This window comes from Xiphophorus hellerii, chromosome 14 (genome assembly GCF_003331165.1).
Source record: "Xiphophorus hellerii strain 12219 chromosome 14, Xiphophorus_hellerii-4.1, whole genome shotgun sequence".
NCBI lineage: Eukaryota > Metazoa > Chordata > Actinopteri > Cyprinodontiformes > Poeciliidae > Xiphophorus > Xiphophorus hellerii.
In genome coordinates this window covers 14,201,974-14,218,965 of record NC_045685.1, presented here as the reverse complement: position 1 = coordinate 14,218,965, position 16,992 = coordinate 14,201,974, and the positions used below count along the sequence as shown (strand labels likewise).

At 38.8% G+C, this 16,992-nt stretch overlaps 3 protein-coding genes across 3 annotated transcripts in view; 1 reads left to right on the top strand and 2 right to left on the bottom strand.

Annotated features, from left to right (window-relative positions):
• Positions 1-409: 409 nt before the first annotated feature.
• On the top strand, positions 410-6,538 carry LOC116733089 (claudin domain-containing protein 1-like). The gene is made up of 4 exons (XM_032583790.1): positions 410-1,181; positions 2,826-2,933; positions 3,048-3,185; positions 4,635-6,538. Exons 1-4 carry the CDS (start codon positions 890-892, stop codon positions 4,853-4,855), a joined length of 759 nt encoding a protein of 252 aa, XP_032439681.1. The 5' UTR covers positions 410-889; the 3' UTR covers positions 4,856-6,538.
• A 1,325-nt stretch (positions 6,539-7,863) lies between these two features.
• LOC116733088 (N-acyl-aromatic-L-amino acid amidohydrolase (carboxylate-forming) B-like) lies at positions 7,864-16,913 on the bottom strand. The gene is made up of 7 exons (XM_032583789.1): positions 15,035-16,913; positions 14,612-14,853; positions 13,701-13,896; positions 11,036-11,129; positions 10,842-10,949; positions 9,462-9,574; positions 7,864-8,446 (listed from the first exon to the last, which is right to left on the bottom strand). Exons 2-7 carry the CDS (start codon positions 14,851-14,853, stop codon positions 8,201-8,203), a joined length of 999 nt encoding a protein of 332 aa, XP_032439680.1. The 5' UTR covers positions 15,035-16,913; the 3' UTR covers positions 7,864-8,200.
• The window catches only part of LOC116733086 (oxysterol-binding protein 1-like), a 27,073-nt gene continuing 21,932 nt past the window's right edge, over positions 11,852-16,992 (bottom strand). The window contains exon 18 of the transcript XR_004341938.1: positions 11,852-11,861. The gene's annotated coding sequence lies outside the window, so the exon portion shown is untranslated. The remainder of the gene's footprint in view (positions 11,862-16,992) is intronic.

The following is a 16,992-nucleotide window of genomic DNA, read 5'->3' as shown; positions in this document are numbered from 1 at the left end:
ATACAATCAAGACTGATCTCACTGTGGAAGATCTTTGGGAATGCTACCAGTGAAGCCAAGCAATTTCAATATCACAGTTAATATGAGCGGTTCAGGTTTGGGAGTTTTTTCATCCAGAGAACTGTTTCCTTGCTCATTTAACTCTTAAATCAGTCAACTCTAATTGTTCTGCAATACTTCTTGTCACATAACAGCATCTGAATAAACAATAAAGTTCCCAAATTACTGATCAGGCTAAAAAAATTTAAAAAAAACTAAAATTATAGCAGCTCAGTTCTTTGAAAATTAAAACAATTAAAAATGAAATTAATAACTGGATTCTGTGGGAAGTGGGAATTTCTCAGTTTGTGGCGATCTGATAAAAAACTGTGCGGATTTTATTTTGGTATTGCCACTGCTTATACCATAAAAGGTAAACCGGAAGAGGAAAACGCAGGGATTATAGCGTGTACTCAGCATCCTTGGTGCACCGAGCATCCTAAAAATAAACTCTTCGTGAAATCTGCCTTGATTATTCTTTTTTTGGGGGATAAAACACATTTTATTACCGAGGACTGATTTATTGTTTCCGTTGAGGAGGGGCTGTTGTTGTTGCGGACTGTCGCTGCAGCAGGACACCCACCGTCTGTGGAAGTGGGACAGCGGAACAGATGGCGTATCCAAGCCGGTCCGCAGGGCTTTGTCCAGCACAAGAGACAAGGTGCCATCATTAACATAGTTCGCTTTTACAGTTTGTTTTATTTTTGTGCGACTCTCTCCTCCATCATACACAATCAGCCATGTTGGAGTAACTGGATGCAACTGGAGGACCGAAACGCGTCCGTGTACCGCCTGAGCCGAGACCAACCCCCCGCCGACTTAATCCCCTTTAAGTCCGTCTGGGTGAACAATGGTCGACAACCGCTACGCCACTGCTCTGGTCATCGCCTGCGTGCTGAGCATCCTGGCCACCGTGTATCTGTCGGTGGCCATCGGCACGCAGCACTGGTACCAGTACAGCAGCCCCACCGTGCGCGGCGAGGCCAACGTGTCCGAGCTGCGCTCCCTCTACGACGAGTTCATGACCGGGGAGTTCGACGAGAAGACCTACAGCGACACGCTGTTCCGCCTCAACGGGACCGTGGGGCTGTGGTGGCGGTGCGTGCTCGTCCCACCCTCTGCCCACTGGAACAGGGAGCCAGGTATGTGGCTGTGACCCCCCCCCCCCCACACACACACCTAGTTGCCCCAGTTGCCCTGAGACACACCTGCAGTCATACCAGCTGCACACCTTTCACTGCAGATGTGACTCATAGCTGTTGGACCTGGAATCATCTATTCTAATGAACTGAATTGCATGTGCCAAAAACATGAGTCACTGCAGGTTGATGAAGGATAGGCAGGGTTAGGCCACATTCATTTCGTTTCAATATCAGTTCGATTGTTGATTTTTTTTTTCCCCAAGCACATTTAACGAGGTGCCATTCTTATTAGTTTTGTTTTTTATTATACAAACGCGACGCCACTGTTCTTGTCATCGCCTGCTGTGCTGAGCATCCTGGCCACCGTGCATCAGTCGGTGGCCGTCGGCACGCAGCTCTGGTACCAGTGCAGCAGCCCATGTGCTCACTTTCACCCAAACACTCAGAACCATGACAAAACAATATGAGCTCTACTAGAAAAGCAATAAGCAGCAAATAGTTGCAAACATACCAGACCAGACTCAAAGGTCACAATATGCGCATGTATAAGAGTTTTGGAATAAACATATTCAACACAAACTACAGTTAAAAACCAAAATTTGCCATTAATGAAGTCTATGGAGCATGGTAAAGTGCAGTGATGTGCAATTAAGTTAATTTGCAAAGCGAAAGCAGCAACATACCTGTGGAGGAGAGCAGAGTTGGCACTCAAGGTTGAACCAAAACCAACCAGGTTCCCAGGTGAGAATTGGTCATACTGGACTCAATAGTTCTCTTTTCAGAATAGGGAAACATGAAACAGGGACCTGTAATTATTGTAATTATTGTAATCAGATGGAACATGTCTTATTAGAATGTAATAAGTATTCAGAGGAACGTCAGCATTTAAAGTCGATACTAATTAGAGAGAAAATAGGATTTTCTATGATAAATCTTTTAGGAATTAAATCAAATTCTGTTAGAAATCAATTAATTAGATTTTTAAAAAACACTGGGTTATGTAATCGCATTTAAAGTATGTATGTAGGGGTGTGTGTGTATGCGTGTGCATATACACACATGCATAATATATATATGTGAGTGTGTATGGATGTGAATTTGCACATTTGTGCATACCATTGAGGGGTGTATTATTAAATTCCCTCTGAGATCGTTGATGACCACACTCCAGTCTGGTAGGTGACTGTAAATGCACCTTCAGTTGGTTGCCATCCGCCAATAAAAAACAAAAGAAGAAGAAGAAGGTTCCCAGGTGTCTCATATCAGGAATCAGTGTTGCACAGAAAAGGAGAAAGCCCAACTTTGCCACAGGGGCCTTAACACCACAATAAAGTGAAAAAGTCTGGCTGAACATGATGTTATTGGATAACTTATTTACTGAAGTGGTACATACCATTGGTTTATGAGCTATGAACAAATAACTCAACCGAATTTGATTAACATTTGAAGTGGAATCTCCCAACATGGCTGCAATTTGTGTTTTCTCATTAATGAAGCATAAATACAGTTATTCCACTGATTGGCAAATTGACGGATTGATGCAACAATGTCGCATTTTTACACACTACACCCAGTTTTGCACCAGTTAACTGCATTCTCTGACTTGTACTCAAAGTAAACAACTGAATCTATGGTGACTTTCAGATGCAAAGATCTTGCTGGAGTGTCGAAACTTCACTCTGCCGGAGCAGTTCACCCCTAAATACAAAGAGCCAGGGAACCACAACAGTGGAGAGGACATGCTCCGCACCTGTACGTTCAGAAGACACACACAACAAAATCATCCTGTTATACGACCACAATGACAATGAACATGTACTTCTTCATCAGAGTGTGGTTTACTAATGACGTGTCTCCTATGAAAAGATTTGTGGAGATGCCAATTTCTGCTCCCACTGGCGTCTCTCGGTCTGGTTGTGCTGGCGGGCCTGATTGGGTTTTGCGCCTGCCTTTGCAGAAGTCTCACTCCCACATTGGGCATCGGAGTTCTTCATCTCTTGGCTGGTAAGACCGGTTTCTCTGCATCTCAAGCCAGCAATTAATGCAGTCAGTAATTTATGACTTTAAATAAGATGTCAGCACAAACTTTTCAAAGGGTGACCTACTTGTCAATGTTTTCTGTTGACTATGTGCCAGCATGTATAGTAGGCTACTGTAAAAAAAACAACAACTAATTACATCATTCCTGCTTTAATTAACTTCCATAAAACCAGACCTTCTAGAACAGATTTCTGAAGATTTCTTAAGGGTTTTTTATGGTCATTGGCTTTAAGATGTAGAATTATGGCTCTACATCTTATATAGGTCTTATAGGTACAGTATATAGTTAACTTTTCTGGTACAAGTTTGGACATCATTTTTGCTTGGGACTCAAAATGTATTAACAAAATATATGCCACACAGGTACACCACTGCCACCCTGAATGGAGCAACTCAAATCAACCTGCAAAAGTTTTTCTGATCTGTTACTGTCCAATTTTGATGAGTCTGTGTGAATTGTATGTTTAGTTTTCCTAATTTTAGCTGTCAGGACTGGCGTCTGGTGGGCTCTTCTGCTAGCCCATCGGCTCAAAGTTAGCATTCTGAGATAGTGTTCTCCATACACTGGTACTAAAGAGTTTTATTTGAGCTTCTGCTGCCTGTCTGTCATCTTAAGCTAATTTTTCTGTACTCCTTTGACATCAACAAGATGTTTTAGGCCACAAAAAATGTTCCTCACTAATCGTCTGCATTTCGGTCCACCCCCCCCGAGTGGGCATAAATATCCCTCTCAGAAAAGTAGAACCGACATGCAAAGACACTTCAATCCAATTTATTACAGAATCTAAAGCTTAGTTTGAACTTCAATGGGTTGGCTTCATCTAATCTAAATGCCTAATTCATTAAGTTTCAGGCCCTTTGACCGATTCACTAGTTTTATAATAACCAATTAGAAATGTGTATCTAATAAGGTGGCCAGTGAATGTGTACGTAAAACAGATAAAGAAATGGAAAACATCTAACCCAAAGTAAGCGCATAAAACAGAGTAATGAGATGCTGAACAGAAAGTTCATTGACTGACTACAGTAAAAACTTGTGGTTTGGTCATTTTATTCGGTGAGCAACGTTGCAGCTTCTTATCAAAGCCTCTTCAGATTTTCATCTAGGAAGTGACCGACTTTCCATTTCTATACAAGCATACCAAGAATGCAACAGCATGGATTGGAGCATGACTGATTGGAGTTCAGTCACAGATGGTGAAATACTGTGGAATCGTCTTGACAAAGAACAGAACAAAAGGCAACCCCAGGAAACAGGATCGTTAAGACAAATGCAAACTGTTTTCCCCCATGCGTCCATTTATGTTTTCGCCTTTCGGTTAACCGCGGCATATTTTTCTCAGGATTCATGTCAGAAACCGGATTAGCAAAGCAAACTCTTGACAGATTTCTGTGTCATCCTGCATTTTACAGGCCTGTGCACCCTGGCCACAGTGTGCTGCTACCTGGCTGGGATGGACCTGCTCCACAGGGTGTCGATGCTTCCTGACAAGGTGGACGGCTCCCTGGGTTGGTCCCTGTACCTGGCCCTCATCTCCTCGCCCCTGCACATGATGGCTGCCGCGCTGCTGGTGTGGGCGGCGCGCAGTCACAGTCAGAACTACTACCGCATGACTGCCTACCGGGTGGCGTGAATATGTGGTTTCTATCCCATCTTATGTTTTAAAGTCTAGAGTAAAAACCCTAAGGTATGCTGCATTCATTTCATTTTTATTTTTTTTCTCTAGGGCTGCTGATGTGAAAAGATAAGTGGAGTGTAGCACAATGTCCAGGTCAGAAACACTGAAAATTAGCTGATTTTTAATTTTTTTAAAAATTTAGATCCTGCCTGGATCTCTGGTTAAGCTTTAATATAATTTACTTATACAAGAGTAAAAACAAGGTTTCCTCAATGCTTTTAAAAGTGACACCTTTTCTTTTATGTCTTCTGAAAACAATAACACAAACTCCACAAGTGTAGTTCACTGGGTTGTTACAGTCAGCTAAAGCAAAGCAAGGTGGAGGTTTGTTATCCTGTGGTGTGGCTTTGTGTGTCATTGGCACTGCATCACTTAATCTGCTGAAAAAATAATGACGATTAAAAACATGTTAGACCCAACTGCACCAACCAGTGTCATGCGAAGCAATGCCCTGGGAGGACGTTTCTGAGCCAAACGCTCCCCAAACAAAGGCACGAAATGAAAAGGTTTTTTTAAAGTTGACATTTGAACAGTCCTGACCTAAATATGCATAGAATCTCTTATTAAACGATCCATGTCACCACAAGAGATAAAAAAAACACATCCTCATAGTGGAAGAGTGCCAAAAATCAGGACACGGATGCCGGGTGTTTTTGGCAGGTTGCTCTTGTTGAGGACGTTTATGAAGTTAGACAGCAGCGCCCTGACTTCAGTCTTGCGCTGCAGAATTGGATTATTTCGGTTGTTGCTTTTGATCTTCAAATCGATTTATTTATATTGCACCAATTTACAACAATTATCATCTGAAAGCCCTTTACAAAACATGCAGATCTAACTTTTATGCAAAAATTCTAGTTATAATGGATTGCAATCGGGTTCGGTTTATAACGCCAATTGGCAAAATGTTAAGAAATCATAATTGATTGCTTCAAGTCACTGACCTTGCAGCAATCCCTCATATTGAGCAAGAATCTTGCTGAAGTGGAAAAGAACAGACAGCCCCAACCACTAGCAGTAGCAAAGGAAAGCCATTATGTGGCTTAAATTACAAAGTGAAAATTCATCTGCCTGTTTTAGTTTGACGCATTCATTTGATTGAGATACAGAGGATTCAACCTTCATGCGGCCTCTTTCAAGTAAGTTTGGTTCTTAAGTATTTTGTAAGACAGCTGCTTCCTTCCTTGTGATTTTTTCACGCTGTTGAGTGAGCAGTGCATGCACACCGCACGCCTCTGACGATCCTCATCTGATAAGCAGCTGAGCAGAATGCTGCCTGTTCACTTCTCAGAGCCAAGTGGTGTTAACGATTTCAGGAAAAAAAAACCACAGACGTCACTTTAGACCCAGTTATCAATCTAAGCAAGTGTGCTTTAAATTGTTTTGAGCTTTTTTTTTTTTTTTTATTTGTATAAATATTGTACATATCAAACAGAATAAGGAAGGAACAGTTTTGGTCAGAAGTCTACGTACAGTACACTCCTTGGCATGAATGTCATTTTGGGATTTACCGATTAATTTAACAGTTTTTCTTGTTACCAGGTCGGAATGATTATACAACAAAGAATGTCAATAAGTAAAAACAAGAATTGGAAGCTCAGGTTTTAAATTGTTGTGAATCTTTCTCTAATCCACCCATGGGAAAAAGTACACTTACAGTATGAAACGCATACTGTCTCCTGTAATATTTGGTAAAAGGCCACCTGGCAGATTGGCCTTTAACCTTACCCTTTTTGTAGTCATCACCTCCGCCGTATTCCAAGCTTCTAGGCATAGTGCTATCTATTTAGGAAATCTGTGAGTTATGCTTAAAAGCAGCATTGAATCTTTCGAAAGGAGCGGCCAAACATCCCGGTAGAGTCATGGTAGAAACTTGTTGAAGGCTGCACAAAGCTTGTGGTTGATGTTCAGCTATCGAAGCAACATATAAGCAAATCAATGGGGGTTTTTTAACGCAATTTTTAAAATGTAGAAAAGGAAATACAGTTCAATCTTTCCAATCTGGAACCCAAGATTAATAAGTCTTCTGGCTATAACGACATCTTTAAAATCTGTTTCAAAACAGATTTTATGTACATCAGTACATAATCAGTACATAATGTTTTATCGGTATGTTCTTAAAGAAAACAAAAACAAAAGGTAATGAACTTTGAAGCATATTTCCATAATTTCTGCTATTTCACAATTGCTCCTATGATCTTATTCAAAGTTACAGTGAAGAATTTCAATTCAGTGGTTGTCTCAGAGTTATGAGACCACACCTGTGTGACAGGCACACCTTAAGTACTGAATGTTTCAAGCAAAACACAAAAGCATTCAGTCAATCATCTTCAGAGGCTTTGATGCAGAATGCTTTGTCACTGAGAAGTTAAAGTGAAAGATTATTACTGCATCCATGTTAGTCCTGACAAAATGTCCACATTGATGCTTTTTTTTTCTTTTTGCTATTTAACTTGATTTATTTATTCTTTATATATATATACAAAGTATGTTGTTTTGTTACTTTTCATGCATATTTGATCTGATTTTGTAGAGGAAAACATTTAATTTGTGTCATTTAGTGACGCAATACCTTCTGTTTTGTCCATCTGGCTATTTTTGTGGTTTTGTTTCCTGCTTTGTGTTTGATGTTTCTTTGATTGCTAAAAATCCCTGTTGTGAAAGTAAGTCATCAGAAATAAGGGAGAGTATGCCTGCCCCTTATAAATTATGAATGTACTTTAAGGCCATATGTGGACGAACTGCTGAATTTGTTCTGCAAGTTTACATTACTCTAATCATATCCTGAATATTGATGTAATTTTACATTGATAGATAAATATATATACAGTACAGACCAAACGTTTGGACACACCTTCTCATTGAATTCAATGAGAAGGTGTGTCCAAACCTTTGAGCCAAAAGTTTGGACACACCTTCTCATTGAATTCAATGAGAAGGTGTGCCCAAACATTTGGTCTGTACTGTATATGTATATATATTTATTTGGAGGAAATAAACACACTTGCTGGATGGTAACAGATGAGCATCATTTTCCAAAGTGTCATGACATTTCTGAATGGTTTCACAAACGTTCTGCTGAGTTGGATTGTATTTTACTCATCCAAACATCAAACACAAACGGCTCTTCTATCCCTGAATGCACTGTTGAAACATGATGTTTGTGAACCTAAAGTGAAACTGTTGCTATGTGTGTAAATACGTGTGCGTATGTGCAAGGCTTGTACGTGTTGTCATTTCAATAAATAAAAAAAAAAACGTTGCTAAAAATCATTTCACACGAGTCTCATCTGAAGAAAGTCTTCACTCCTCTTCCTCTGAAGCAAAACTCTGCTCACTCGCTCGTTCTTCCTCATCCGTTTGCACACGGATAGAAGGGACGGTCACACGCTTCTTTCTGGCCAGGGACAGAGCGATGCCTTTCTCGTAGTAAGCGCATTCGTTGATGAAGAAAGCGTAGAGCGGTTCGTTGCCCTTGTATTTTATCGTTTCTCCTGAGAACGCCTGGAAGAGGGGCTCTCCAGGGTGGAGCAGGCAAAAGTCTCGGTCCTGTGAGAGAAAGCACTTTGAGGTTTTAAAACCTAAAGGGACGCCATGTTGTACATGAAACCAAACATGGAAATGTTTACAACTTCAAACTGGTGAAGCTCCAGAGGAAGCTAGAACAAGAGCATGTCGGTGAAGTATTAAAACGTCAACTTGGGTCATTCATAAATAAATTAACCTATATTTCCTCAAATAAATTCCTGGTTTTGTTGCAACAGCAAAACTTGACAGAAAATCACGTGGAAAAATCCAACCTTTAATTGAGGGACATTTAGTCAACAGTTGGAAAATCAAAAACCAAAACTTTTTACACAATAACTAGAAATGTCCATTTCTGGAAGTTAAAATTCAGCAGAAACCTTTAATAAATAATCTTTGAACTCCTGGGGTAGGAATATGATGCGTCACAAAAAGGGTAATTTCTTCTTAAAATGGGAAAGAAAAGAGCAACTGTCATTCAAGTGAAGCCGCTCTCCTGAGCTTCAAAACTCAGCAATTTTCTACAAAAATTTTTAAAAAATTGCCTTTTTACAGACAAAGTAATATAACTTAATTTACGAAAAGTTAATCCAACAGCATAAACATATATTTAGGTTGTTACATTGAGCTAGAGGCCTGAGTTGAGACTAATAATTTAAAGTTGGATATGTATTTTGAAAGACTAAAAGTTGTCAAACCTGAATTTAATGTATGCAACATCTTCAAAAATGTTAGCGTTAAGTCATATTTTTATTTAACAGTGTTACTTTTATGAGAAATTATTTCACTCAGTGAGGCAGAGGCTGGACTTTCATTCATCACCAAGCTACCAAGTCTGCATCAACATTAGGCTTCATATGTGATATGAAAGCAATTTTATGTTTTTACTGTTAACGTTTTCCATTCTCGTTGCGTTTATACGTGAAGCTACCAAGATTTTATTAAATTTACCATAGAAGATACCATTTCTCAAATTGCAGTTTTGCAAGATATTGCTTGCTTTTCTTTTATTTAGCAAATTACTCAGAGCAGGCTGTACCTGGAGGCGTGGATGGATGGCTGCCATAATGCTGCGAGTCTCGCCGTCTCTGGGATAATCTACGTTTTTAACCATGGTGAACACGTCGACTGGTCCTCCATCAAACACACAACCTGAAGATACAAGCAGGACAAAAAGCCAAAATGATTTAAATCACATGGAAGCTTTTAAAAATAGACACAAGGTGCCATTTTTTAAACAAAAACATTGAATTCTGATATTAAACTAGATTTTCTAGGGGCCCGCTAAAGTGTGCCCATCGGTTGGAACCCAGCAATCTCATGCTAAAAATTAGCAACAATGCTAAAATTAGCTAAATGTACTCAATAGCATGTGGATAGTTACAAACATGTTGAGTAACATGGACTTTCTCCATTCAATATGTTAAAATTAGTGTATGAGCTAAAATTAGCCAAAATGCAAATGTTAACCTAAATGCTGCCAGTGGCGTGTGGGGTATAACTAGCATGTTGTCTTACATTGACTTCCTCTATTCAGTGTGCTAAACATGGCTAATAAATGCACTCATCTCCTAGCAACAGCTTACAACAAATATTGTAATTGTTCAAAAACCATGAGATTTCTCTTCTGCTCTTTTGAATACTACTTAACAAGAATTGTGCAGTTGATGAATACGACAGAAAAGTGAAAATGTTTTTTTTTTTTTAGTCATCGATGATAAATATATTATAAAACAGACATTCAACACAAAAGTAAAAATCTGATTTATACTTCATGGCAGTTTGTTACCAGAAAAAAACGGTAAGCTTTTAACAACAAATTAATTATTGCTTTTAAAACATAAGCTCTTTTGAAATACTGCTTTGCAAGGCATTTCAATGCAGGCCGTGCATTTGGAGGCCCCAATTATGTTAGGAAGGGTAGGGGCTTCAGTAAAAAATACCACAGTTTCACTGTGCGAACACAAACATTTAAATAAAATTGGAATAATATGATATAGTAATTATTTCTTGCTTTTGCAAAAAATACTCTATGTACTATGATAGATATAATGGTGTCGATAAGAATATGTTTTCTTTTTAATATTGATGTGTACCACATTTAAAATAAACATGAACTAAATATTAACTAAATATACTAAATAGTATTCTGCTCACAGAGGAGAATGTTGCAGATTGTTGATGTTGCGTTCTTCACAGACTCAGCAACAGGCAAAGGGATAGGAAGTTCTGCACAAATTTACGCTTCATGCAGCCTCTGGTCTCTCTAGTATGCTTTGTTACTCTGTATGTCGAGTGAACATCTAGTAATTAGTAATATTTAATTTTTCTTACTAATACTGCTTAATTTAGTACCATTTTAAAGTACTCTACCCACCTCTGCATACAGGTAACTGAGCCATGCTCACATTGGACTCACCTGAGTTAAAACAGCGGACCCAATCCTGCATGTGCTGCACGCCTTCTTTCATTGCTGTATAAATGTTTGACTTGACACACCCATGGGACTGAGGACCAATCTCCATGGCTACATAAAGCAGGATTTAAATGCAAATATCCTTTCAGTGGGTTCAGATACATTTATGTTAGAAACAGGAAAAGGCAAAAACTCACCAAAGCCGTGTTTTCCAATGGAATCGAGGGAATATGACTCTTTAGTGGAGACATCAAAATGGATGAATCTCATTGGCGTATCCGGCATCTGCTTCTAAAAGAAAGTATAAGAATAAACCCAAAGTTATATAAACAAACGATTTTCATGGAAATGGTTGTTCAAGTTTCCTGTAGTTGTTTTTTTAAGTTTTAATTTGTACTTTGTTTATCTCATCTTCTGACCACTGTGATCATTTAGCGAATCTGACCTGATCTATCTAGGAATCACCCAGACGTAAAAATATTTAAAAACTTTAGGCATGAACCAGAGTTGAGTGTACTCCTATCAGATAACTTAACAAGGAACCGGTTTGAAATTAATCTTTCTGCACAATTACCATCAGTCTGTTACAAAGGTACAATTTGTTCTTGTTTCTTTGATTTCAAAGTAACTATGTACACTGGCTTACAGAAAATATTGGTATCACCTGAACATTTACACACTTGTTAAAGTACAAACAAAGTGACCAGTTAAGCAAGGTGAGGATTAAAAAGAGAAACAGCCAAGAGGTAATCCTCGAGAAGCTTCAGAGATCCACAGTTCAGGTGAGAGAATGTGACAAATATTACTGTCAACTCCAAAAATCTCCAGTGCACATCTAGCTCAGCTGCCTTCCTCTCCTGCAATTGGCCATGCAGCTTCTTGGCTAACATAAATGGTTTTGTTATCTTTCATACATCACTGTTCTTATCCTCATCCGAAAACAAAAAATACCTCAGCTTTCAGAGTCCATGGAGCAAATCGCAAGTGCTTCTCTGGAACACTTGAGTGCAGCCACTTTTGAAACTGTGACAGGTGTTAAATATTATGTTGACATCAGTGAATTTGTGTAACAAACATCAAAAGAAAAAAAACTATATAAAACCTGAATGGCCATTCAGTTTGATAAATATTTACACAAACCATCATTCAATAAATTGATAGAAATCCAAGTGCACACATCAAAACATCAAATCTAAATAAATAATATGAATTATATTAAGTATTTTAATACAGACAAAGTTCTCCCTCTGCTGCCGCCAGTGTCCCCCAAGGCTCCTGGTGCCAGCGACCCCCAAAGATCCTGTTCAGAAATTAAAAAATCCAGGGTGGCACCCAATATGTTAAAGTTCCCAATTGATACACGTTAATAAAAACACGCCCGACTCTGAAACATTGTTGGTTTCGGCGTCTCTTCCAGGTTTTCTTTTGTGGTCTTTTTTTGCGCTTTCCTCCAGGGTCTTTTCAATTTGCGGGACATCCTTAGATTTTTCTGCCACCCTGGATTTAATCCTGTCCAGCTTGACTTTCAAACAATTTCTTTATTAAGCTCATCATTCTCCATTTCATGCCAGTAAAGTTTTTTGGATTTTTCTCTCAGTGAATCCTCTGCATTTCTTCTCATTGTGACCTGTGTCCATTCCAGGATCACATTTAACCTTGACATTGCATCATAATCGCATTTCAATTGCTTAATTGTCCATCTTGCTTCCTCCAATTCAGAATTCAGAGCTCTAATCTGTCTCTTGTAATGGTCGTTTGCATTTACCAGCATTTCATTCTCTGCTTGCCAGCTCCTTTACATTGTTATTTCTGCTGCCGGTGAGTCGCTCAATTTTTATCCTCAGGTTTTCCACCGTTTTTTGAATCTGCTTGTTTTCTTTCTGCAGCTCTTCTGCGAAATGTCTATTTTCACCAACTAGGCCTGTCGCGATAAACGATAAATCAATGAATCGTACGATAAATTAAAACTATCGACCTCATTTTGGATGTTTTTTTTTTTTACTTTATTCGCAGACACACTGTATTTACTGTATGTAAATGTACAGAGTGAAACATTTGTTATGCCTCAAGAAAAAACAAATACAGATAAATACAGATAAACAGTATTCAAGATAAAGAAAAAGTTAAGGGGCTTCAGTTCCCAATTGTACATTTAAAGCAATACAGATTTAAATTGTTTTAATAGCTATTTTTTGTCAGTCTTTGATAGTCGGGATATAAAACTTATAAATAAATAAAACTTATATTCATTGTAAAATGCAGCAAGGCATGGCTTTCCCTACCTGGAACAATGAAAATGATATTTAGCTAGTGACAATAAAAGATTTATGAAAAACTCTGAATTGTTGAGCTTTTAGTGAGGCCAAGTAAGAATTTTCCCCTAACAGCATAAATTGTGCCTTTATGTTGTTGTGGATAAAGTCACAAAGATTCTGCCAAAAAGCATCAACAAAGGGACAAAACAAGTGGGCAACAGTTTAAGGATATGAATCACAAAACGTACAATTTACATCAAATTCTTTCTTGAATATAGAGTTCTCAGCAAAGGATTACTGCAAACATCTGCGATAGCTTTTCATTTTAAACGGGTAGGATATTCTGATGAAGGAAGTGATATTTTTGTGTTTTTGTCGTGGAAATTGTTCCAATGCCATGCTAAGCGTAACTTCTAAGCTTCCACTTCAGTCTCGTCACATAAAGAACTGAATGATAAGAAATTATCATATTTAACATTAACACAGCCTGCTATAGTTTTCGGTTTGCAAACATCACGGTAAAAGTTTTAGACACGCAGCGCCGACAGCTAGACTAATATGTCCACTATTTCTACTCAGGTCGAAACTGAAAACTTAAAGTATTTACCTGCAAGTATCTGAATATGTGAAGACAGATCCAGTCACAGTCAGAATAAGCGATGAAGCTCAGGCCCATGTTGGCGGTGGTGTTGTGGAGGTCACAGATGAGATCCACTGCCGCCCGGCTGCCTTTGGGACCCAGCAGGGCATTCAGTTCACGGGCCCGGAAGATCTCATAGGGGGCCCCCTCTGATATGGGGCCACTAGGACACAAGCACCTTAGTTAATGGAGTGCTGTACTAACTTAATATATGATTTTATTTATTAAGGTTAAGGTGGAATCCAAGTCAACCTGTTCGCAGGTAAAAAAATAAATAAAAGTTAATTCCCCCTGAAATCTAATAAATGGTTGTTTCAACCTCCTATATCCACAAAGAAAAAAAATATTCTCTGCATAATTGTTTTGATTCACCCATATTGGAGAGTTTTCTAACATACAAGCAAATGGCCTGTTCAAGGTCATGTCACATAATCAAAACAGTAGTTTTTATGTTTGGAGCCATTCAGAGGTTGGCTTGTTAAGGAGTTTTGAATTGTTCTCTTGCAGCAGGACCAAACTGAGGTTGAGCTTATAGTGTCAAACTGGTGCCTGGACAGTCTGCTTAGGGATTTCCCAATAAAAAGCTAAATTTATGGTTAGGCTGGTACCTCTGACACCCAACCAGAGATAAAAAAAAACTAATGGATGGGAGAATAAATCTGCTGAGTCACAATTTAACAACAGGGTAAATTACTTCCTTTTACATTGATGCAGATCTGTTTGAAGAACTTTTTCTCCCAACACAATAAATAATGATTTAAAAACTCTGTTTTGAACCTACAGAGCTCCTCTGTGTGGTATTTGAATTAGTTTGATGACCTAAAACAACGTGTCGGTGACACAAGCGGATGGTTTTTGCAACAAAAACAGTGCCTCACTTGAGGGTTGCGTGGGTGAAGCAGCGGTTCAGGTCAGTGTCAACGTATCTGCTGCACTGCTGCATGGCCCGAGGGTTGGACAGCACCATCAGCACTGACGCGGGCTCCCCGTCCTTCTTCCTTTTCTCCGTCTTCAGCATCTCTCGCACCAAGTACACTCCTGAGAGCTCATTGCCATGCGTGCCGCCACAAACTGCGACACGGGACAACCTGGGCAAAAGCACCGGCTCATCTACCTGCATCTGACAGAGAAAACCAGAGTTAAAATAAGAGATCGAAGGGTGGCGCTTATGTTCTCATGTTTTATTCAGTGTGCATCGATGCGAAAAAAAACAAAACAAAAAAAAAAGCAGCCAATATGACACTGGGGTTGGACAATCAGTGCAAAACAAAACAGAAAAATATAGATTTGTGAAATCTTACCTTGGTTCTCAGGGCTGGTGTTAACTGTAAACGCAAAATGTCGCCTTTAAGCCAAAGTAAACAAAAGTCACCACTGGGATTTACTTCAGCTTAAAGTTTCTTTGAAAAACACAGACATGGCCGAAATAGTGGTGAACTCCATAGATTATTGATTAAATGAGTGAAAAGGACTCATGCAGCTCATCTTTTGCCACCTACCCCTCCTGTTACCTTTCTCTCCCTGCCATTTACCCACTCGTTCACCCTCTCCTGGACCTTTTCTGTAGTTTCACTGATTCAGCATTCCCATCCCTCCCTCTCTACAAGGCTGCAGCCGCCTGTCATGGTCTCTCTCAGCCTCTCATCACACTGCACCGCTCTAGGGCAGGCAGGGTGTGTCCCCGACGGTGGAAACACAGAACGTCCCTCTCTTCCTCTGGTCGCAAACAAATGAAGAGTTCAAGCCGAACCCCGAGCCCCCTGCCCCCCAGCTCACCGTGTTCTCTGCACGCTCCGTGCATGGATGGGATGGTAGGTTCCAGCGGGCTTTTCAGATAAACCTGCCAGCATGACACAGCAAGAGAACAGAGGCGCCTGTGATGTGTGGAGTGGAAGGAACAGCTCTCCTAGCTGAGAGCAGAGCAGGACGGGCCGACTGAGGATTTGCAACACCGATGCACAACTATTGGTACTCCTGGTAAAGATGCAGAAAGTACCTTAAGATAAGTTTGGCTGAAAAACTCCAGAGATTACAAGAAGTCTCAGACAAAGTAAAAGTTGCAACAACTATTAACACCAGAAGTGATGCAGGTAAATAAAAATCAACACATTAAAAACAGAGTAAAACAAATATATATTTTATTTTTTTTACTCTGTTTTTTAAAATTGGGATACTAAGATTTTAAATCAGCAAGGTCTTTGGTTACAAATATGTGACACACATGACCACCTTGCTTCAAAATGGGAAAGATGAGAGAACATGCAATACTAACGGTAAATGTGTCACTATTTATAGACGGATAACATTTCCGTCTATAAATAGTTAGATAACAAAGCTGGTGGACGACCAAAGTTTATTTTGCCACTGTGAGTAAAACCATATGGGTGGTAAAAACAAATCTCCAAAGCTTAGAGCATCATCCCTTTTTCAGTCATTTTTCATTTCTTTTTTTCCCCTCCTCCATTTTTCTGTGTATTTTTGAATGTATGTTTTTCTTGGAAAGTGTCCATGATGTCTTGAAAAGTACCAAAAAATACATTATTACTACAATTATTATTACTATCCCAACATAAGGCTATGGTAAGGTTAAGCTGCAACCAGCTTGTGTGTGACGTGGCTGAGTACAACTAAAAGGTGTGATATTCTGCTCAATTAGCGCTGGATACCTACTTAATTCAAGCATAAATATTGCCCATATTTATTTGTAGCAAATATAAATGAAACATATAACAGTATTATAACTGTAAATGTCAGTGTTAAATAAATTAGCAACAGTAATAATATTTGTTGAACCAGAGGTATTTGAACTCAGTTATCCACATTTTTACAGGGATGATAATATTTGTAAAAATTAAGATGTGAATAAAAGGAAACTGATAACTACAATAAAACTAAATATGAACCCAAGATGTTTACAGGGTTCTGTGAACCCTGTAAATATCAAATATCAAACTTTATATTTGAAGTTATATAAATATAACCTCAAATATATTGAAGTTATATTTATCTTCAAACATTTCACATTTTATGTATTCAGTTCATTGCATGGCTTTCATGTGTTATACTAATATTTTAAGATACTACTCTTAATTTTATTCAAGACACAAACATGATATTTGTGTATACAAAGATCATGACTGAAATAATTCTATTAAAATTATAATGCGGATGTACAAACAGTATCATTAGAAATGTTTTTAGACTGCTGTGTAAAAGGTGGCAGGACGGCTAACTATTAAAAACGCAACTATTAAAAGAA